Consider the following 22,618-nt stretch of genomic DNA (forward strand, 5'->3'; position numbering starts at 1 on the left):
GCGTGAGGGCCCGGAACGGGGCAGGCCCCACGGGGGCTGCTGGGCCTGCAGGGGTAACTACCCCCCACACGGATCCTGCTCCGTGGGGCCCTGGGCGAGGCTCTTCCCCATCCGCGGGCCGGCCCCGGGGGGTCCCCGGCCCCACAGGGCCCTGCTCGGGGTGAGCTGGGCCGGGGCAGACACCCCAACCCCCGGGTGAGGCCTCCGGGGGACGGAGTCAAGAGGAATCAGCCGGTTTTACCTCCCGGCAGTTGGGGAAGCAGTGTCGGGTGGTCAGAGAAGCCGCTGTCTGTGAGGGCTTTGTCTGCTGGTCCGTGCCCGCTCCGGGGGGGCCGTTCCCCGGGGCTCCGTGCCCAGAGCCCTGCGCAGGCTCCCGGGCCCACCACCGCCTCAGGACAACAGAGGGTTTCCTTGGAGCCTCTGGCCCTTTCACCGTTGCCAACCTGTGGCTTACCTGCCTCAAAGCCACTCACTCCAGAACCATTCCCAAGAGGCACAACAGACATCCCAACAGCGAGCCACACACGGTGCCTGGCAGCCCTCACCCAGAGCCCAGACCAGCCCAGATCCTGGGGTGCAAGATAAGGATCAGAGATAGCAGCCCCGCACCTGGAAATGTCCTTACCTTCCCAGCACTGCTTTGCATGTGCTGTGTCTAAACAAAGGGTGCTTTGACGGGTGGTGATGTGCTGCTGACGTGAAGCTGCTGGCCACCAGCACAAACACCATGTGTTGGTATTCGAGCTGCTGATGATTTAAGACCTGGATGTTGCTGCTTGCTATATCTGGAGCTGAGCAGAGCCAGCGCTTGGCACTGACTCGCTGCCGTTAGAGCAGAGCTGTCACAGCCCTCACACGTCACTGTGGATGGATCAGCTCCTGCCTTAGGAAAGGGTCTCCTTTTTTATGTCCCGAGGGTCCCATCTGCAGCTTCCCAGATAGAGATGTGCCCATTTTTTCCCCCAGCAGCTACAGGAACACAAATGGATGATAGTTCACTGTCCCACAGGGATACTCGCCTTCTGTAGGCTGGAATGCCAGAGTCTTGGGTTTGTTACTTTATGTGCTTTAGATTGAGAGTCGAAATGGAAGTTGTGCCTTCACAGATCTCTGTACCAGGAACTACCTGCTTCCCCTATCTGCAGGGACTCTCACTCGGAGGCCTTCAGATCTGAACTAGCAGGGTTTTGTCTTGTCTTTGCAGCTCCCTGGCAATTGGAACCACAACTGGATACAGGCTTTTCTCCTTAAGTTCTGTGGAGCAACTGGACCAGGTCCATGAAAGCAGTAAGTGTCCTGTTGCCCTGCAGTGGAATATCTGCCTCAAGGGGGTGATTCCGCCCACTGCTGCTGCAGAGATGGCATCTCTTTCTGCTGTACCCATATCAGGAGAGGAACAGCTCTGGTTATTGCCCTGTGCACAGCAGCCTTTAGAGTGAGCTACAGCCTTAGAGAAACTTCTGAACAGTCAGCAGTAGTTTAACAAAGTTGAAGGACTCTCACAAGTTTAGAGTCCAGCTTCTTTTTCACTCCCATCATTCTGACAGCAGCAGTTTGTCCTGCAAACCAGCATTCAGAGGTAGCTCACCACTGCCATGTTTCAGATACAGGGACAGGAGACTGCAGGCTCCCAGCACAGATGCTGGATAACTCACAGGCTTAGTCCAATGTGGTATTTACAAGCAAGATGATTTTAACAGGTTTTCCATGTAAGAAGGTTATTCACAGCAGGCTTTGAGCTCTTAGCTGTGTTCAGAGGAGCAAGCAAAGCAATTAACAGCCCAAAACAAGTCAGGGCTCTTGGAGCATGTACTCTAGTCTGGTTCAGGCCAGGAACAGAAGTGCTTCAGCTGAGATGCACTAAGGATACACCTGGGATGCACTAGTCCCTCTCCACTGGCTGTAGAACAACCTCAGCAACCAGACATGGCTGCATTATCTGAAACAGTGTCCAGGCTCCTTTCCTCTTTGTCTCACAGGGTAACTAAGCTGCTATACAGCAGCAAGCCATACATTTGTACTTATGTTAAAAAGCATTTAGGAGTTTGGATTGTCCCCTGCCAGGCCAAAGGGAAACAGATTCCTGGTGGTGACATGTTTAAAGTGGTGTGCTGAGACATGAGCAGTCCCACACCATGGCTGTGGGACAGTCCTTATTCCTCCCACACAGCACAGCCCAAGCACTGAGCACCACAGGGCTACCCACTATAGAAGTTATAGTCCCTGATGATTTAGGTCTAGGTCTACCAGGACCATTGTAATGGTACTTCCTCAGCACAAGAGGAGTCACCCCAAACATGGTCTCTACAAGACATACCCCACCACTGCTCCCCACAGCCACACTAGAGCTCTCTAGAGACCACAGCCCCAGTGACAGGGAGAGCTGAAACATGTCAGCCTGCCTTAAGGAAGCTGGGAGAAACCAGACACCATGCAAAATAAACAGGATTACACACAGCTTGGTCCTTACCTCAGCAAGCTCTGGCTTATTCACTTCCTCCAGGAAAACCCCTGACCAAGCTGGGTGAGCTCCTCCTTTTTATAACCCCTTCCCAAGGATTAGCTGCAGCTGGAGGGCCCAAGGATTAGCTTCAGCTGGAGGGCCCTGCCCAGGAGAGGCATAACTGCACTGTCAGAAGGGGCTGACTTCAATTCTGCCTTCAGGGGAAGGTTCATTAACCCCTTCCTGCTCTGACCTAAATGCTTTGTGCCAGATAGGAGAAATTTTTAAGAAATGCAGATGTTGAACACCTTCTCACTGAGCATTCCAACCCCGTTCCCTCTTGAGTTGAGTCCCTTGTTGCTGCAGTCAAACCAACCATGATCCAAGCTAAAGACTCTGTCTTGCTTTCCTTCTGTGCCCAGATGAAATCCCAGATGTTTACATCGTGGAGCGTCTGTTCTCCAGCAGCCTTGTGGTTGTGGTCAGTCATGCCAAGCCACAGCAAATGAATGTCTACCACTTCAAGAAAGGGACAGAGATCTGCAACTACAGCTATTCCAGTAACATACTGTCCATCCGGCTGAATCGTCAGGTGAGAGGCTGGGGTGAGCCAGAGTCATCCCACTCTGGCTCTTTGCTGGTGTTGACTTTCCAGCTGGGACCGCGCTGCCCGGCACAGCAGCGGTGGCCTGGGCAGGTTTGCAGGGAGACTGTGAATTGGGACTGGAGGGACAGGTCCCAGTCCTCTCCTACAGGCTCCACTTCAGGCTTGGTGGCTGTGACAGAGGAGCAGGATGGCTGTGGGGAGCAGGATGGCTGTGGGTATCATCTGCCCACTGTTTGCTTCAGTGAAATGAAGCTAAGTCCTTGTTTTGGTAGCGATTAAACAAAGGCTTTTTGTTGTCTGCCTTCTTGCCTATTCAGCACACAGCTCTGCCAAAAAACCACCTTTTCATCTTTCTCCTTCCCCTTGGATTCCACATCCTGACTTCAGGCCCACCTCTGCCATCTTGGTTGCAAATGAGACCTTCAAAGTTGGTAACAAAACCCAGGAGTAACTTGAACTCCGTGGATGAGGTGAAAGGCTGCTTCTCAAGTACTGCGAGCAGTCTTGGTTTATTTTTAAAGGTATAGAAAACATTCAGGCCACTTGGAAGAAGGCTTTTAGAGTGTTATTTATTCTCTGAACCGACACAGTCTCATGCAGCCTGGAGCCTTTTGGAGGATTTTAAATCATCTTTTCTTTTTGTCCATAATTATTTTCAAAGTATATGCCGTAAGAAGCAGAGGACATTTTACAATGAAGAAATAAGCAGTCTGTGTAATTGTATATAATCAGCATCTCTTCAGTTAGCAACAGTGAGACCTGCAGTAAGGCTCTCCCATAAGGAAACTCTGGGTTGAGTTTCCAGTAAAGCTGTGTTTGACCAGAAGTTCCTGTACTACAATTAAATCTGTCCTAAATTGATTTTTTTCACTTAAACTTACAACGGAGCTGGCAAAATAAGGACTTCCTTTGAATTGCAGATAGATACAAAAATAAACAGGGAGGTTCTGCTTAGCAGCTCTAGGAGATTAGTGTGAGAATAAAGTAAGTTCAGGCTTTTCCCCACGTGCTGCTCTGGAGATGGCCTGAAGGTGATGTGCACCCACGTTCCTTGGCCGCTTTCTGGGCTTGGGTTCAAATCCTGGGCTGAGCTCATCCTCCTGCTGTAACAGACAAACCTGGAGAGATTTGGAGATTCTCTGTTCCAAGCTCCATCTTATCTCTCAAGTGTGTTAAGGCAGATGGTGATTTGTCTCCAAGTGGGGCATGAGGCTGTGCTGTGGGGTCGGTGAGGAGCCCTCCCTGTCTTTTCACTCACCACTGAGACCCTGCTGAGCTCTTTGGAGAGGTTTGATGCTCTTCCCTGGCTGTGTCCGTACTCAGCAGGTTAAAGTCCTCGACACACAACTCAGTTATCCAGCCTGACTGGTGTCTAACTGAAGTACTAAAGAGAAATACTGGTGAGCAGTAACACTTTGTACAAGACGCAGTGCCTTGAACCCTGTGTCCATCACACCCCCAGGCAGCCTCTGGGAGGCTCTGTCTGTGTGCACAGCGAGATAAACCCCATCCTCACCTTGGCAGGGTTTGCACTGAGGTCAGCACGGGCTGTGGGGCTGCGGGGAGGGCAGGAGGCAGAGCACCAGCCCTTTCCAACTCCTGCTGGGCTTCTTCAGGCCTCCTGTGCCCGTTCACCTCCCACCCCCATCACTTTCCTGGATTTTGTCCCTTCCTGCAGCTCTGGCTGTTGCTTTGCCATCATCTGGAAACCTCCCTTCACCTGTACATCAATAGCAGCGCGTTTTGCAGTTCTGGGAAAACACAGGGTGGCTTTGCTGAAATCAGCTGTATAAATATTCCTCTGACGGTCTCTGCTAGCAAGTTGATGGCTGTTACTGTAGAAATGGCAAAGTCTTCCTGGAAAGGCAGGATGGCTCTGACACAGCCCCAGATGCTGTGGTTAGCAGGAATAGAAGTGGGAAAGAGTTTGATCCGAGAGTAATGGTGGAGCAAGGCAAAGATTTTCTAATGTGGGTGTTGCAAGTTAGTGACTAAGCTCTACATTTAGATACTAAATAAGTGGCCTCATTTCTAAAGAGGTGGAGGCTTCCTGTACATGGATTTGGGTGCTCCAGCTTCAGGAGCCTGGATGGAGTCTGGCCTTACATTTTTATTGGGAGGTTTTCAGCACTTCCGAACACTTGGCACTAAGGCAGGTGGAACCGTGCGCTCGCTGGACTTAGAAAGCACAACTTCAGCTGGATCCAAAGCTCAGTCCCAAAAAAAACCCCTCTGTGCAAAATGCCTCCGTGGTAACACACAGAGATCTGGGCCAAGCTGAGACACCAAGCTGAGAGGTCAGGGAGATGGTGTCCCAGTGCAAAGGTTACAGCGTTAGGTCTCCTGTTGCCTTTCTGCCTTTCCTCTGCAGCCCTTGGCAGCTCCTCTCTCCACAGCTGCCCTTGGCTGGGTGGGCAGGGGGGGTTCCTGAGGAGTTCAGTAGAAGAGGTACAAGCACTTGAACTTGGAAATGCCCTACCCATCTGCCGAGGTGGTATAAATACTCTGTGTGGAACACTAAACACCGTGACTCTCCCTGAACAAATGTTTCCTGGCCCCGTTTTTATGCAATTGTGCTGCACAGCTCAGGGCACATAAAGCAGACTCTTCCCTGCTGGTGCCAAACGGTAAAAGAAACATGAATTTGCTGAACAGATGCATTAGGGTTAGCAGCAGTAGGAGGCCCATCACCTAAATATTTGCTCCCAAATCAGGGAAGAACTCCGGGCAAGGGGCATGTATTCCCAGCCGTAGGCATCCTGACAAGCAGGACTGGCAGTCTCTCTGTTGCCTGGTCTTCATGATAAAAAACTAATTTGCTATGAAAAGACCTGCAAAGAGAATTTGGGGTAGGAATGGATGGCAGTCAAAGCCCCATGGCAAGGGTATAATCCTGTTTTGTCTTCCAGTTCCTGGGGTCTGGGGCTGTGGAAGATGAGTGTGAGACAAGCAGAGAAGTCATGGTGTTTTAGCTGCTTTCTAAAGTGAGACCAGGTGCAGGCAGCTCTCCAAAGCAGAGTCGTACAGAACCAAAGGTTGTCCAGTGAGAGGGGATGGAGAAGCAGAAGAGATCACGTTTCTGTAACATTTCAGTGTGTGTGAGATTCCTGTTGAGTTGACAGGGAAGGTTTGGGGGTGTGAACCGCGGGAGCAGCGGGCAGAGGCACCGTGCCTGTGCTGGTGAGGTTCTGTGCATGTCCCTTGTGTCTTTGCAGAGGCTGGTTGTTTGCCTGGAGGAGTCAATTTACATCCATAACATTAAGGACATGAAGCTTTTGAAGACTATTCTGGATACACCTCCAAATACAACAGGTAAGCGTGGGAGAGCGGTGTGAAAGGGAGAGATGAGCTCTGCAGGAGCTGTGTAAAGCCACAACTCAACACACACGTTAGAATTTAAACCAGCCTGTGGCTTGTGTGTCCTAATTTAACATTTGGGAGCCAGAAATGCATGAAGGCAGTCAGTCGGGCTCAGGAGAGCAGAAACCCTGCTCTGTGCTGAGCAAAGCCATGGCAGGAGAGCAGAGATGGTCAGTGTGGTTTGACTTCACCTCCCAGGTTCGGTGCCTTCCTGTCCTGTGGGATGTCTGCACAGCTCCCAGCTTCCCAGCTCTGCCTTCATTCTCTTTCACAAGTGGAAAGCTGTAAGACAGGCCAGGACTGCAAGTTTCCCTCCACGTGTAGGAGAGCTTGAAACTCTCCCTCCGGGGCTCCCTGCCCTTCCTTCACCGTGCCCTGTGTCAGAGAGTCCGGCGGTGTTTTTTCTCTCCAGACAAAGCAGCCCCTGCCTCCCCGTGCTGCTGGCATGAGTCAGCTCTGCACTCCCTGCAGACCTGGGGTTAACCCAGCTTCTCTTTTGGCCATGCACATGCAGGTAGAAAGCTGTGATTACTTACGGGCTTGGGGTCAGCTCCCAAAGTGAATAGCACCGTGGAGATCACCCGGGGCCGAAAACGCAGCCAGTTCCCTGCCAGGGAGTTCCCAGGAGCCAGGGCTGCCACCTGATCTTATTCCCTGCACGCCGCAAACCCCAGGGGCAGGGCAGGTGGCTGCAGAGCAGATCCTCTCTGTGCAGCGGAGGGTGAATCCGGCTTTCCTGCTGATGGGAGAGGAGCTATTTTTAGCAGTGGAGAGGGAAAGTTGGCCGAGTGCCGGCCGCGGCGCTGCCCTGTGTCGCTGCCACGTCCCGCTCGCTCGCAGGCTGCAGCATCATTTCATGGGTGGTTAATTGGGAAGTTGCTGATGGGCTCACGCCTGCCTTCTGGGCTTTCAAGGGACGCTGTTCCGGCAGCTCCCCTGACCTACTTCAGGTCTCAACAGATGGCCTCTCCGTGTGGATTAAACATACTAAATACTGCAAATATAATTAAAGTTTAAAACCTTCCCGAGAAAGGCCACCAGCGGCAGGAAGGGCAGGGATACCCAGGCCTGAGGCTGTTCTGCAGCGGGGCTGAATGATCAGGTTTAAGCAATCAGTGCTCCCCGGGACAGGACTAGGCTGCTGTGGATCACAGGACTTCATACAGGCTCAATTTTTTAAAGCCCTTTTATCACAGCAGCTGTTGTTGAAATGAGCTGAGTGGCAAGTGTTGTGCCACGTGTGCTCCTTTGTCCCCACACCATCTGCTCTGGTCCCAAGCCTGACCTCGAGGACAGCGTGTCCAGGAGGTCGAGGCAGTTCAGCCTCACCGCTCTTTGGACAACCCTTTCCAGAGCAGGGATCTGTGGTGACAGGGTGTGAGATCAGGCTGCAAACGATGAACCATGGGCACAGTAACACCAGCACGGTGGGGACTGGGATTTGCTGCCAGCTGCAGTGAGATCCCTGGCTGTTCCTGGCCAGGACCTGGCTCCCAGTCCAGCCTCCTCCACACAGGAGAGGAAAATGCCCACAGTGGGTGAGCCTGATGTGTCTCATGTGTGCTCAGACGTGTTGTTTTTCATCCTCATGGGTCCCTTCCAACATGAGTTACTCCGTGTTTCTGTGATTCCCTGTGGCTCATGTCAGGGGCAGGATTTGCACTGAGGAGGTTGCAGTGCTCACGCTGACGTCCGTGCCATAAGGGCACATCTTGGGGGTGACTGCAGCTTTGGAAACCACCTCACGTGGCTCCCTCCAAACCCCAGATCCCTCTGGACCTGCTGGCTTGGGGGCAAGGCCAGGCTTCTTGGATGCTGTAGCTTTTTTTCCATGGTGCTCGAGGAAGCCACCTGTGATGTGACATTCCCTGGGGTGCCACGCTGAGCAGCACCAACCTGCCTCCTCCCTCCTGGGCCCACCGCTTCATGCACCAGCCCTCGGGGCTGTGGGGCTGCCAAGAGCAGAGGAGCATCTTCAAAGGCTGCCCGTGTCCCTTGTGATCCTTGTTCTCTGCGCTTCCCTGAGGTCAGCCCAGTACACTCACAGCTGTGTTTTCCCCTGGCCCGGTTTCCCGGCCGCCTCTCCCAGCCAGGCGCAGAGCAGAGGGAGCGGGTGACTCACCCCAGTCGCTCAGAGCTGCCTTTGTTTAATTCCAGCAGTCTCTAGATCCTCCACTTCAGCAAAGGGGCTGCACTGATCCCCCCCGTGCTGCCTGGGCTCTGGGGAGACCATCCTGAAAAGACACCCTTGCTCATCACAACCAAAGTGTGTGGGTGATCGCTGCCTGTCTCCTTCCCCTCCCTCTTTAGCTGCCTTTTAATGGCCTGCACTTTGCTGCAGAGCCTCTTCTCACACTTTGCTGCAGAGCCTCTTCTCCCGTCCCTGGCATGATGTAAATGCCTCTGATTGATAGGGAGTGGATCCCCAGGGCCCCCTGGCCGATCCTGCAGCTCCTGGCTCCGCCGCGCTCTCTTTGTTTAGTTATAAACAATGACCTAAAACCAGAGCTTCAGCCGATCCTTCCCTGCTGCTGGGCCGGGGCCAGGGCCGTGTCCTGACAGGAGGGGTTGCATGGCGTGTGTGCGCACGTCCGTGCCTCTACGTGCACGCGTGCGAGCGTCCTGTTTGGGGGCCCTGGCAGCATCCCCGGCAGCCTTTAACCCCACGGCTTCCTCCCCGTGGGGGACTAGATGGGACCCCCCGGCGGGGGCCAGGAAGCTCAGGTCACACTGAAGCCTTGAGCTGGCTCGGGGAGGACTGTGAGCCCGGGGACGTGGGGCAGGAGGCGACTGAGACCCGTTTCTGTGTGTGACAGGGCTCACCGGGACGGGTCCCCCGCCAGCGGCAGGAATGAGAGGCAGGAAGAGATGCTCTTTTCCGAGGTCACCTGGGGGACAAGCGGATGAAAATATCCATCCATCCCTGTCTCATCACGTAATTCCTGCTCAAATGCTCATGTTGGCATAAAAACAGATGGCTGAAGAATTCCCCCCGTGGTTAAAATTTAGCTAGGGTTCGAGCCGGAAACTCCCTGCACAACCGTGGCGTTTCCTTTGTCTCTCCCGGCTTCCCTTTTCCATTCAGAGAAAAAGGAAACGACGCTGCCCGGCCCCAGCCCTGCCGTGCCAGCCTTCACGTGCCAGGCTGTGCCCACACCGCGCTGCTCATCTGAGCTTCTGACCCAGTGCCTACACCCCCTGCACATCTGGAGGTGCCCAGATGTGCCTGGACAGGAGTCCTGTTAGCCCTGGGACCAAGATGTCCCTCGCTGTGTTTCACGCACCTATTCTTGGCTTCCCAAAGGAGACAAGGAGGGGGAGAAGCCAAGCGTGTGCCCAAAAGCAGGACCGGGGCTCCTTGGGGAGGCTGGTGGCAGGGAGCAGGGAGCAGGAGCCGTGCTGTCCCGTGCCAGCAGGTGGCCCCACGGCCGAGGCATTACCAGCACGAACCCGGCGTGCGCCCGGTGCCGGACACTGCCCCAAAATGAGACAGAGCCTGAACCCCCCGCCGTGTCCGTGGCTGCGGCTCTGCTTTCTGTGCTCCACCAGCAAACACCCTCAGCCGTGTCCTTCTCGCCCTGCCAGGTCTGTGTGCTCTCTCCATCAACCACGCCAACTCCTACTTGGCTTATCCCGGCAGCGCGACCAGCGGGGAGATCGCGCTTTACGACGGAAATACTTTGGTAAGTGCGGAGCTCGGCCCTGTGGATACCGGCAGGGACTGAAAACAAACACAACCACAGCAAAGCCCACGGGGCCTTTGGGAGGGATGAATAAATACACTCCCCCCAGCAGACTGGGAGGGCATTGCCTGGGGCAGGCACGTCCCCATCCCCCTTGCTTGGATGCCGTGCGAAGCAGCCTCTTTGAGATGGGGACATCCATCTCCCAGGGTGGGAGAACGTGACCCATTACCCCACAGCCTGAGGGACTGACCCAGGGGTTCCTATAGAGGGTTCCTATAGGGGGTTCAGCAGCACATCCCATGGGATTGATGTGACCAAGGTGGCTCAGGAGGGATTGGAGCTGCTCCAGCCACAGTGCAAGACCTGGAGCAGCTGCTTTGCCGTGCCGCAGGCAGGAAGGGATGCCGGACCCGAGGTCACGGAGAGGCTGAGGTGTCCAAAGCCCCATCAGGAAATCTGTCCCTGGCTGGAAGCAGGGTCATGATTATCTGCTGTTTATGCCAGGGCTTTGGATTACATAAGGCTGTCGCTCTCTACGTGCAGCGGGAGCCGAGGATCTGCAGCAGGGGAGGAGCAGAGCACAAGGGGAAAACACGCTGCTGCTGTGAGAGGTACTAGTGAGGGCCTGGGCTCCCCGCAGGCATCGGGGGGGTGTCGCTGCAGCAGGATTTGCTGTAGAACTGAGCAAACTGCAGGGAGGCCGTCTCTGTCTCTGCACAAAGAAATGCCAGGCTTCAGAGAGAGCGATCCCGCAGCCTGGAGAGGTGGAGAGCTGAGACCTCCGCCCCAGGAAGGAGCTTTCTGTAATCACAGTGGACCTAGTAGGTGGAGAGTGAGCTCAAGGCAGGGCAGAGATAAGAAATGCTGAGGATGCTGAAGGGACACCGTAAGGGTGATAGGATGCCATGAATCCCTATCGGCAGGCCTGGGTAGGGTGCGAGGCGGGGAACACCCTGCCCTTACGCAGTTCAAGGAGCAACGTGTCTCTTTGCACTCACATCACCTTCTGCCCCACAGAAAACAGCCTGCTCCATCCCTGCCCACGACGGGCCTCTGGCTGCTCTCGCCTTCAACTCCACCGGCTCGAAGTTGGCAAGTGCTTCTGAAAAAGTGAGTGAGCGCAGCTGCGAGCACCCTCCCTGCTGCCTGTGCCTCTGCCCACGGCTGGCAGGGGGGTCCCATGGAGAGCATGACCTCTGAGCTGCCCGTTCTTAAACACAGCCAACAGAGGAGGGGCACCAAAAGCACGCTGACTCGTAAGAAGCCAGTGTATCGGGTTCAGATTGACCCTGGCTGGCAAACAGGAGGGGCCTTTGCCACGTCCTGAGTTTCCTGGGTGTGTCAGGGAAAGGGCTTGCACTCTTTGCCCTGCTCCTGCATGATCAAAAAATCCATTTGCGTTTTTTGCAGGGCACAGTCATTCGTGTATTTTCCATTCCTGGTGGGCAAAAGCTCTATGAATTCCGGCGAGGGATGAAAAGGTCAGTTCATTCTTCTGTCAGTGACAAATACACAGAGGGCTCCCGGAGCAGAAGTGTAAACACAGGGGCAGGGCAACGTCAGATCCTGGTGGCTTTGGCATCTTTTGCAGAAAGAAAACAAGAGGGAGCGTATGAGATAGAAATGTCATTGTGGCAGACAGAGCCACGCTGCGCCCGCTGCCGCCAGCAAGTGTAGGGAGTCAATTCAGTGTGTCACAGAACAGGGCCATCGCAGAGAACAGGGGTAGACTCTCTCCATTTGCTCTGTCCTTTCTTGTTTCTTACTTGAAATAATGAAGTCCCCAAAGTTACCAGCCCCACTCTTGCCCTCTCAAAGGAGGTGCTTTGAATCTGCAAGTCATTCACACTTTGGATGTCCGCCCTGGCCTTCGCAGTACGGGAGCTTTAGCTGCTGTAGTGAGGCTGGCACAGATGTTCACTCTGCAGTCTTGGGAGCAAGGACATTTCCACCTCCCTGGCTGTTTGTCACTAACCCGAGGTTACCCTGAGCTGTGCTGAGCAAAGGCCTGAGGGAAATGCTCCTCAGTTGGCCCGCGGGCTCGGCAGCAGCCAGGCAGGGTGCTCCCCGGCATGTGTGGGTCTGTGAGCAAAACTTAGCAATTCCCCTTGAACACCGTGCCCTGGAGTGAGCAGTGCTGTCTGTGCTTGGCCCCAGGTATGTGAACATCAGCTCCCTTGTGTTCAGCATGGATTCCCAGTTCCTCTGTGCTTCCAGCAACACGGAGACGGTGCACATCTTTAAACTGGAGCATCTGACTGACAGGTGAGGGGGTGAGCCTGGGTTCAGCTGCCTGCCCTGAGGATGTCTCCGCTTCAGACCTCTGCCTTTATGCAGCTGGCTCCCATTTCCTCCCCACACACTCCCTGGGAGCTATACCACCTGCACACGGTCTCTTTGGCTTTGTGTCCTGTGGGATTCACTCCTTGGATAAGCATCCCTGCTGTCAGCCTCTCCAGGCCTGCTCGGGGTTTAGGAGCTGCCACTGTCCCCTGCCTCCTTCCCCTGTGTCCCGCTAGGCTGGTGCACAGTGTGTGCAGGTGCTCCAGATCCTTTGCCTATCTGAGATGAGGATTGTTTTGGCTGTTCCTGATGTGTTTTGCCCCGGCTGGTTGCGGTAGCCCCACTGAAGCTGCTTTGTGACCCCCCTCAGCCGGCCAGAAGAGCCTCCAACCTGGAGTGGTTACATGGGGAAGATGTTCCAGGCTGCTACCAACTACCTCCCTGCTCAGGTGTCGGGCATGATGAGCCAGGATCGGGCCTTTGCCACCGTCCGCCTGAACATCTCCGGCCAAAGGAACATCTGTGCCCTTTCCACGTACGTGTTGACACGGGTGTCCCCTCTGCCACGCCAGCCCCTGAGCAGGCCCGGCTATCTCTGCAGGACACCCACACTGGGGGCCCTTATCTCGCACCCGTGGCTGCAGAGCAGGCCGTGGGGGTGCAGGCTGTATCTCGGGGCCAGCGCAGACGGGCTGGGCCTCATGATGCTTTTCTCATTAGGATTCAGAAGCTGCCTCGACTGTTGGTGACTACGTCAGATGGACATCTCTATATCTACAACTTGGACCCGCAAGATGGAGGGGAGTGTGTCTTAATTAAGAAACACAGGTAACTATACCTCTGGAGGCTCATCTTCTGAAAAATGAAGGGAAATTTCACCTGAAAGCACAAAATTGAGCTGTAGGAGCAAAACATTAGAACTGACTTTGTGATTTGAGCTGCCTAATCTGACAGACGTGGGTGGGAACCACGTCAGGGACATGGGGCTCCTTGCAGAAGAAACCAGGGACATCCACGATCCCTGGGCAGCTGTGGGACATCTCAGCAGAGGTGGGCAGGCCTCTGGAGATGCCTCCAGCAGCAGAGCACTGACCACCATGGTGGCAGAGCACCTTCTCCAGGGATGAGTGGGTGCTGGAGAGGTGATTTTGGGGGTGGGATGGTGTGAAGTGATGCTGGGACCTTCCATAAACAACCCCTGCCTAGATAGATGCCTGCAGGCCCGCTCTGCCCCAGCACAGGCTCCGTGCTGCTCTTCAGCTTGTGTGCAAATTTGATTAAGCACGTAACCCCCCCTACACACACACACAAACACAGATCTGGGCTACTTGGCTCCAGATGTGAAGCCTTCGGGGTGGGGTGCGATGTAACATGTGCTGGAAGCCGGGAGGTGGCCGCCAGCCAGGAAAATGCCAGCAGTTTTTTGGAAAAGCCACAAAACTCCGGCACTTCAAAGCTGCGCTGTCCAGCGTGCTCCGGCCGCCCTCGGACACCGCAGACGCCGGCCCCAAGCAGCCCTCCTCAGCTTCCTACGTGGGTTCCTCTCAGCATCAGAGGACTGAAAAGGGCCCTTGGGTCATGAGTTACGTTACATCATACTCTATCTCTGCACAGACTCCATCCTAAACTAGCCAGGGCTGCTTTTCCCATCTAGTCCGCTCCTGTTGGAAGCCCTTCGGAGCCCCCTCTGTGATTAGAAACACTGTTTGCTTTTGTAACCTAAAGCTTTTGTGGTCACTCTGTTCCCTTCTATTCTCATGCCAGCATTGTCCTCCAGCCCAAGTGGTGCTGTCCCTATCTTCTGCTTCCCCCCCTGCCTTACTGGTAGAGCACAATGCTCTCCTCCCGCAGCGCTGCTGGGGCCGCGTGGGGTGCTGCGGGTGGGTGATGTGCTTCGAGGAGATGGCGACGCTTGGCTTAGCTGGTGCTGGGGGGGAGGAACGGTTGGGATCAGAACTAACTCTTCTCCCCTCTCTTGCTCCCGTTCGAGCAGTCTGCTTGGCTCAGGAAAGACGGAGGAGAACAAAGAAAATGACCTTCGGCCTCCATTACCTCAATCTTACGCAGCAACGGTAGCCAGACAAAGTACAGTGCCTTCAACTTCCACCATGCCAGGTAAGTGTTGCCTCTCCTCCTCCTCGGGCAGGAGCAAGAGAGCCACCTGGAGCACAGCAGGGTCTCCCAGCTTCCAAGGGTTCAGCCAGAAAGGCCCCTTGTGCGATGCAGACCGGGCAGCAGGACTCTCTGGAGCTCACCCGGTTCATCCCCTGCTTCCCGGGAATCCCTTGCTGGTGCTTCTCCTCCTCCTGCAGAGCTGCACTGCAGATGGGCTCACATCCCAGCTCCACAGCTTGCTAGACAGAAACTCCTGGTTTCCAGGCATTGAACCTGTGGGTGCAGAAGACAGATCGCACTATTTTTGTGGCAAGATCGCTACAGATTCTCCTGAACCTGTTAGACCTTACCCTAACGAAGCCAGCACTAAGTTGTTGCAGGGGACGGGGTGACTGTCATTCTAATACCGACTCTAAAGGTCCACATACAATGTGGATATTATTCCGAAATTGGTGCTTACATTCATGGTGGGAGGAGGAAAGCTTCTGCTGCAGGAGCCACATACCCCCTGTAGCCATCTAGTCCCTTCCCTGATCTGTTGTGTCAATGGAGATGCCTTTCTCAGCCCCCCAGAGCTCTGCCAAAAAGCCAGGGAAAGCAGCTCAGTGCTAAAAAGGTGATAAAATAGTGTCTCTGCTGCGTGTTTCCAGCCTCCTCCCATCCATTTATCCCTAATGTTTTGTATCTCCACTTGGGCAGGTTATTCGGAGGACGGCGGTGCCCTGCGAGGAGAGGTTATCCCAGAGCATGAGTTTGCAACTGGACCAGTGTGTCTTGATGACGAGAATGAGTTTCCTCCTGTGAGCATTCGGGACCCCTAAAACTGCCATTCGGCCCTCAGGCTAAGAAGAAAGTATTAACCTCTTCTAGAAGAGATACTGTTTGCCCCCACCTTGTCCCAGTTCACTGTGAACCCTGAAATAACTAATTAAGTTATAGGGACAGTGCCAGGAAAATTACACCCCACTAAACGGCAGCTGGGGATGGGGCAAAGATGATCAAACCTAATAATTAGAGGTGGATCTGCACAAACTTGTTGAATGAAGTGCAGACACAGAATGACGTTCAGATCCAGATCTAACCTTTGTGCCTTGCACAGATTTCTAGTATTACCAGGAATAGCTTTAATTTGAACAATACCATCATCCAGAAATAAAGCTCAATACTCCCAGTTGCATTTCCAGTCGGCCGTGTTAGCTCAGGGAATGCAACTGGGCCATACCTGAACCTCACCAGTCTCTTCATTCCCAAGCTAACTGAAAAGGAAACTCCTTTCTGATTACAAAGACGAAAGGAATAACAATGTTTTAAACCGTTTTATGATTCTTATATGGCACTTCCTCAGTTACTGTTGGAAGAAGATACTGGCTTTTTGAAGTCTAACTGAAGCCTGGCAGTGTCTCTCCGGCTCCTTTTTCTTATGACATTTGTTGTGTTAAGTTTCTAACCCCTAAATGGACAGACTTTGGTACCGTGCTCTGACCTGGTTGTGTCTTCCTGAGAGTGATGCACTAACGCAGCAGAACGTAGATTTCAGGCTGTAGGCTTGGCAGACTGCTGAATCCCTCACTCCGTTTGCACATGTCCTGCTGCTGGAGCTTTGCCAGGGAAAGAGAAAGTAAGAGCTTTATCGGGATCCCAGGATTTGTTCCATGTGCTGGGCCTGACCTCCGAGAGGCACTTTCCCTTCTTATGACATTTGTTGTGTTAAGTTTCTAACCCCTAAATGGACAGACTTTGGTACCGTGCTCTGACCTGGTTGTGTCTTCCTGAGAGTGATGCACTAACGCAGCAGAACGTAGATTTCAGGCTGTAGGCTTGGCAGACTGCTGAATCCCTCACTCCGTTTGCACATGTCCTGCTGCTGGAGCTTTGCCAGGGAAAGAGAAAGTAAGAGCTTTATCGGGATCCCAGGATTTGTTCCATGTGCTGGGCCTGACCTCCGAGAGGCACTTTCCTAGTAACCGGTGCAGAGTGTTGTTTAGATAAAAGGTGACCAGCTCTTGGCTCCCTTTGAAACAACACTGCTGAGATCCAGCTCGAGTGGCGTAATCCTCACACCGATTCTCTTTTGCCACCTGTAACACAACCTGAGAACAAGAGTTTTCTCGTTGTCCTTCTCCATTACCCAAAAAGGGTATTTAAAATGTCCCTCCTTTGGTCAAAATCACAGGTCCGGGGGGGGAGCAGCAGGGCCAGAGAGAAATTATTTGCTTCCTTCTGCTGAACCTGCTCCTGGCCGTGTGCTCTGGGGACAAGCAGATGCCAGCCAGCAGGAACCAGGCTGCTGCTGGAGCCTCCCTGCCGGGGCTGTGCCGTAGAAAGGCAGCCCTGGATCCCTGCTGTACGGCAGCGGGCGCTTCATTAAACCCCCTCTGATCTCTCAAAATCCTCTGCTGTAATTAACCTGCCCGAGTATCTTACGTGTGTAACGCTGGGGAGGAGGTGGGGTGGGAGGGAAGGCGCGTTCCTGAAATACTCCCTGGTGGGGTGGCTTTAGGAACTGGAGCTTCCAGAGCCAGTCTCTGCCTGGGGTTTGCCCCTCCGTTGGGGAATGTGTTTTGCATCTGGGCTGCCAGCTAACGCGGCGCTGGCTCCCGCTGCGTCCCGGGACGTGGTGGGGATGTTTTGATGCTCTGAATTTCACTCCACTGCCTTGTTTGTGCTCTGCACAGAGATGTTCGGTCTGGGTGACGTGCCAGCGGGGCGGGCGGGGGGGGCTTTCAGGCATCGGTCACTTCTGTGCGGAGAAGGAAGGAGAGAAAACCTGACTTTATCCAACAAAAATGTTTTGACAGCGTTCTGCTTTGCGGAAACATGGGAAGGGTTTTGTTTGTTTTCCAGTGTGCAACAAAAAGACATTTAAAAACCTCAAAACTTGTGACAAAATGGAATATTCACCCGCAGCCCACGCCACGAGTGCGGCTTTGAACTTAGACATACTTCTGGAGAAGCAGCAGCGCTCAGACCCAGCCGTTCCTCTCCATTTTGAAACATCTTGCCTTCCCCTGACCTCGAGCAAGACTTCAGAGGCTCAGCTGTTCAGAGCGAGGAGAAACAGCTCCAGTCTAACGTAAAGTCTGTGGCTGATTGTGGAAAACTGCCTCTTCATTAAGCAGAAGGAGGGACAGATCAGAGGAGAGAAGCTCAAGAAGGGCTCATAAAAAGCGGCCTCGGTGAGAGCGATTGTGGATGTTGCTGCTGATGGTGCCAGGGCTGCTGAAGGACCCTGCGGCAGGAGGTTAAACAAGTTAAATTCTGTCTCTTGGTTGTGTTGATGGGGGGGATGAAGCACTTTCAGAGCTGCTGATGCTCTTACGCAGGAAGCTCTCAGGTGTTACCAATCTGGACAGCAGGAGAAGGCCTGGGGTGAGGAGAAGGTGTGGAGCTGGAGAGGAGGCTGCTGGTGGGTGCTTTGTGGGATGGGAAGAGCAAACCCATCTCTGGCTGTGGATGGTTGTGGTCACAGCTCTGTGCCGCTCACCTGCCCCGCGGCTGCCGCCCTCCTCCGGGTGTCTGGTGCCGGTGAGGTTTCCAGCGGTGCTGGGAGCCGTTGTGGGGCTGTGCTTCAGGCCAGGCTCCACTCTGGGGAGCTGCTCTGGTGGCTCTCCCCACCAGGGCATGGTCAGAGCAGTTTTTGGGCAGGGCTGTGAGGTTTGACAAAAGAAATCCCATGGGATCCAGCAAGCAAGATGGCCCGTGTGGACCTGGGGAACGCAACCAGCGGATCTTGTTAAAACTTCTGGGATTCAGATGATTTCTTCCAGCAGATTGCTCGGTGCTTTTCCAGGCGAACATGATCCGTCCTGCATTTGGCTGGAGGCTGGAGGTTGTCGGCTTTGGGACCAGGCTTTGTCAGGAGAGCCATTGAGCCATTTCATTAAGCCAGGCTGGATCGCAGACAGCGGCCAGCTCTTCAAAGACAGCTTCCCATCACCAATACACAGTCTTTAGAAACATCTCTTTCATGTCAATATCAATTTTTGACTAACTCTGAAGCTGTTGGGCAGCCTGCCTGTGCTGCTGAAGGATGCTGCTGCCCGTGTGTGCCCGTGGCTCCTGCCTCTCCCTGGGAGGACGGGCAGGAGCACCACGGCCACCACAGCACGATGTCCCCACCCTGGCAGGGTGCAGAGATCCGTGCCCCAGCCCAGGGTCCACACGTGTGCCCACTGCTCCAAACCATGGATCTCAGTCCAAGCCACCAGGCTGCAGGTGCACCTCCACGGGACCAGTATTTGCCCAGGTTCCTCCTTGCTGTTTGCTGCCTGGTGCCTCGCTCCTTCTGTTGTGTGAATATGTGGCACTATGGATTTTAAGTGATTTATTTTTTTTAGTAGCTGGCTGTTAGCGAAGGAAATGCCGTCGATTTTGCAGTGGAGCTCTACTGGTAATCGTGTTTCATGGGGGATGAGCAAGTTTGGCAGAACCTGACCGGTTTCTTCCTCATGGCAGCTCAGACGGGCGTTTTGAGCAGCTGGGCCTTTCAGGATTAAGCCCCATTTATCAGCACGTTATCTGAGGTCCCTTGGGAAACGTGGAACCCAGTGCCAACGCTGGAGCCTCAAAACCGAGCGGAGGATGGTCCTGGAGCCCATGGAGAGACAGATCCCGGGAAGAGGAGCCGGCACAGATCCTCCTGCAGCCTCCTGGACTGGGAGATGTGGGTCCCACCTGGCGAGGCCGGAGCTGGGGAAGGGGAGTCGTGTCCCTTGGCTCGTGGTTGGTGTCCGCAGAGGCCCCGGGTGAAGAAGGAGGTGCTCCTCTTACCCCAGGGTCTCCAGCCTCCTCCCGCGGCAGAGGGGCTGATGTGAGGTGGTTGAGGGTCCTGCTGCTGCCGGTTCCTCTCTGCCCTGCTTTCCTCTGTCACCCCCAGGCTTTGCTGAGGTTCAGGCTGCTCCCCCTCTCCTGACCCCGTCCGTCGTGTAGGTGTTGAGCTCTGGAGCCCCCGGGGAGACACGACACACACCTTTCCCCTCCCGCCATGACTTTTTGGGAGGACTTAGCGAGAGAAACGGACCTCAGTCACCCCCCAGCTTGAGGCCAGACACCCTTATCACCCGGCCAGATGGTTCCTGTTCCCAGGACTGTAAATTTGGGGAGGGGGAAAGTAAATAAATAAAGTGCTCGCAAATCTGCCTTTGAATGGAAAGTAAAACACTGCGGGACATCCCTGCCCCCTTCTCCTCCCGTCTGCCTAAAAACCAACTCGAAACACACCCTGTTGCTGGGAAAAGTAAGGCCCTTCTGTTTTGATTTTGGTAGATAATCTTGTGCCGTGGAGGTCAGCCGGGCAGAGCCAAGAGGTCCTGATGAGAAGCAAACACCCGTGCTCAGGACAGCTGCTGGGAAGCGCCTTGGAAAAGCCGGGAATTTCGAAGAACAAGATTTGTGAGTCCCCAAGACGAGGAAAAAAAAAAAAAAATCAATCCAAGGTGGGCCACTGCTTTTTCCTGCGGTTTGTTTCAGTGGGGAGCTGGCCCCGCTGGCCCCTTGTTCTAGTCCGTGTCCGGGGGTGTCAATGTACTGTATGCACATGGCTATATTTAACAGACTATATGTTAGAACCACAATGTAAATGCTAATTTAAGCAGATTTGTACGTAACCAGAATTTTATATACCCATTTGTCCCTTTTCTAATTTATGCTGGTTTATGTGTATAAATGTACTTATAGGAAGATCTATTAAACTTATGTCTTTGTACAGTATATACATACTATTTTACCCAGGCAAAGTATTTTTGCAGTGATATTAGAGGAGATGCCATTTGCTATGTTTGAAGACAGAATAAAGTCGTGGCCTGTCCCTGGCAGATGATGCCCGTGCTCCTGCTGTGCTTTGTGGGGCCCTAAAGATGTCAGCCTTGGTGAGGTGTTGGGAGCAGGAGGGTGGGTCTGGGGGCCGAGGCTGCACCCACCTGCCCATGTTCACACAAGTCCAAAGAAAGAGCTGGGTGTGTAAATCAGGGTCCAAAATTGGTTCAGAGAACCCTCCCCCAGCTGCTGAGAAATCCCGGTGGTTTCTCAGTTTCAGTTGCAGCTTCAGTTTTGCCTTTGCAGCTCCCCCGGGGTTTGCATCTGCTCAGAGATGGCCCCACAGGAGCTGCTCCCCCCTCTGCCTCCCCAGTGTCACACTGGGACCAGCGGGAGCAGCTCCTCTGGAGCCCTGATCTGCTGGGAGGCCTCGGGGCAGGGACCTCTCCTGACCCCCCTACAGATAAATTCCATCACACGGTGGGTGTTTCCGTGCAGGGGTGACGGGGAGCAGCTCCCCTGGTTCCTCTCCCTGGCATCTTCCCAAAACAAGCCTTTTCCAAACCCTGGGATTTGGGTGCGTGTCTCGGGGCGACGCGAGTGTCCCACCCCCGAGGGGAGAGCAGCCGGGGAGAGCCCAGCACCCTCCTTCTTCCACGGGCAGCTGGGTCATTAACACAGGCCCGTTAATAAACCTGGCGGGGCAGGTGCTCCGTTTCCCAGAGCACTCACTTCATTCCAGCCGGGAATTTTCTCTCTGCAGCCACAAACCAGGGTCTCAGCACCAGAGGGATGTTTGCTGAGCAGCTCCTGCCCCGTCCCCCCCTGCTTTGTGCTGCCTCCCCCCGCTCCCGTGAGGTTCCTTTTGGAGGGAAGCCAAGCACCTTTCCCAGAGGAATCCTCTCCCAAAGCCAGCTCTCACGGAAGGTAGTTTTAATCCAAGAGCTGCCCTTTTCTCAGCTAGAGAGCCCTACAAAACAAAGCCTGTCTCCCTCCGTGTGCCCAGAGGGCCCAGTGCCCTGCTCTGCCGGGGTGTCCGTGTGCTCACCCAGACCCTCCGTGTGCTCACCCAGACCCCCCGTGTGCTCACCCAGACCCCCACCTCCCCCCCCCAGGCACCGCAGCCTCCCTCCCTCTCCTCCGTGGCCGACCCCCAGCCTGGAGCCAGCAGGAACCACAAACCAGACCAGAGGAAGGAGCAGCCTGAGCCTTATTTGCCTACAGACAGAGGCGGGGGGCTCTCCTCTGGGTGGGAGGGTGTGGGGCGGCAGCGGGAGCCCCGGGGGCCCGGCAGCGACAGGCCACGTGCCGCGCGTCGCAGCAGGGAGTCGCCGAGGGGTCTCTGGAGTAATCTGCCAGCGAGACGTTGTCTGTGGCAATGTCCTGCAGGGCCTGGGGCAGCACTGCCCGGTACTCAACGGATGCCACGTCCAAAGGCTCCTGCTCCTGGATGTCCCGATCCAGATTGAAAATGAGGGGTGGCTGGTGATGCTCTGCTGGCCCGATGCTCCCATCACATGCCATCGCCCCTCCTAGGGAGGAAATGAGAGAAAAACCCCGGAGTTGCAGCTTGCCCAGGGATCACCTCTGTGTTCCTCACCCACCCGTGATGGCCCACTACCACCGTGTCCCAGCTTTGGGAGCCGGGGTCCTGCTGCTCGACCAGCGCTCCTGAGGCCAACAGCCCCGGGCTGCAAAGCCCCTCGCACGGGCACAAGGAGGCACAAACCTCACTGGGTTTGCTCTTGCCTGAATTAACCTGCATTGGTTTTCACCTGGATCTGCAGGGAACCAAGAATTCCAGAAGTTTTTTCCCAGACTTTACGATCCTTACAAGGGACACGGTACCTGTGGTGTAAAACGCCTTGTACTGGGCCAGTCGGAGCGTCTCTATCTCCCCGTCCTTCCCCGCTGCCCCACTGTTGGGGTGCAGCAGAACCTGAGGGAAGAACAGAAAGGTGCCCGTCAGCCCATTGCAGAGAAAACTTGCTGTGAAACCTGTTCCTGCCCCAGGCGAGACCACCTCATAGAATCACAGAATGGTTTGGGTTGGAAGGAACCTTAAAGATTACTGAGTGCCACCCCCTGCCCTGGGCAGGGACACCTCCCACCAGCCCAGGTTGCTCCAAGCCCCCTCCAACCTGCCCTTGAACCCCTCCAGGGATGGGGCAGCCACAGTTTCTCTGGGCAACCTGGGCCAGGCTCTCACCACCCTCCCAGCAAAGAATTCCTTCCTGGGATCTCACCTCAACCTCCCCTCTTTCCGTGTCAGACCCTTCTCCCTCCTCCTAGGGCTCCCCTCCCTGATCCGGGGTCCCTCCCCAGCTCTCCTGTAGGACACCATTTAGCCTCTGGACTCAGCAACCAACT

General features: G+C 54.7%; 1 protein-coding gene across 5 annotated transcripts; it reads left to right on the forward strand.

Annotated features, from left to right (window-relative positions):
- Nucleotides 1-1,203: 1,203 nt before the first annotated feature.
- On the forward strand, nucleotides 1,204-20,312 carry WIPI1 (WD repeat domain, phosphoinositide interacting 1). 5 transcript variants are annotated; one of them, XM_014952266.1, is made up of 12 exons: nucleotides 1,204-1,287; nucleotides 2,866-3,035; nucleotides 6,266-6,362; nucleotides 9,996-10,093; nucleotides 11,114-11,206; nucleotides 11,507-11,577; nucleotides 12,254-12,361; nucleotides 12,750-12,914; nucleotides 13,100-13,207; nucleotides 14,373-14,494; nucleotides 15,194-15,294; nucleotides 19,760-20,312. In XM_014952266.1, the coding sequence occupies exons 2-12, from the start codon at nucleotides 2,949-2,951 to the stop codon at nucleotides 19,805-19,807; spliced, it is 1,098 nt and encodes a 365-aa protein (XP_014807752.1). In that variant the 5' UTR covers nucleotides 1,204-1,287; nucleotides 2,866-2,948; the 3' UTR covers nucleotides 19,808-20,312. The 5 variants fall into 5 exon arrangements, with proteins under 5 accessions (XP_014807752.1, XP_014807747.1, XP_014807750.1 ...); XM_014952261.1 differs by having other exon boundaries at nucleotides 1,206-1,287; nucleotides 15,194-15,347; nucleotides 17,339-19,902; XM_014952264.1 differs by having other exon boundaries at nucleotides 1,206-1,287; nucleotides 15,194-15,347; nucleotides 19,760-19,898.
- Nucleotides 20,313-22,618: the final 2,306 nt, after the last annotated feature.

The sequence above is a fragment of the Calidris pugnax genome, unplaced genomic scaffold, assembly GCF_001431845.1.
Source record: "Calidris pugnax isolate Ruff unplaced genomic scaffold, ASM143184v1 scaffold206, whole genome shotgun sequence".
NCBI classification, from domain to species: Eukaryota; Metazoa; Chordata; class Aves; order Charadriiformes; family Scolopacidae; genus Calidris; species Calidris pugnax.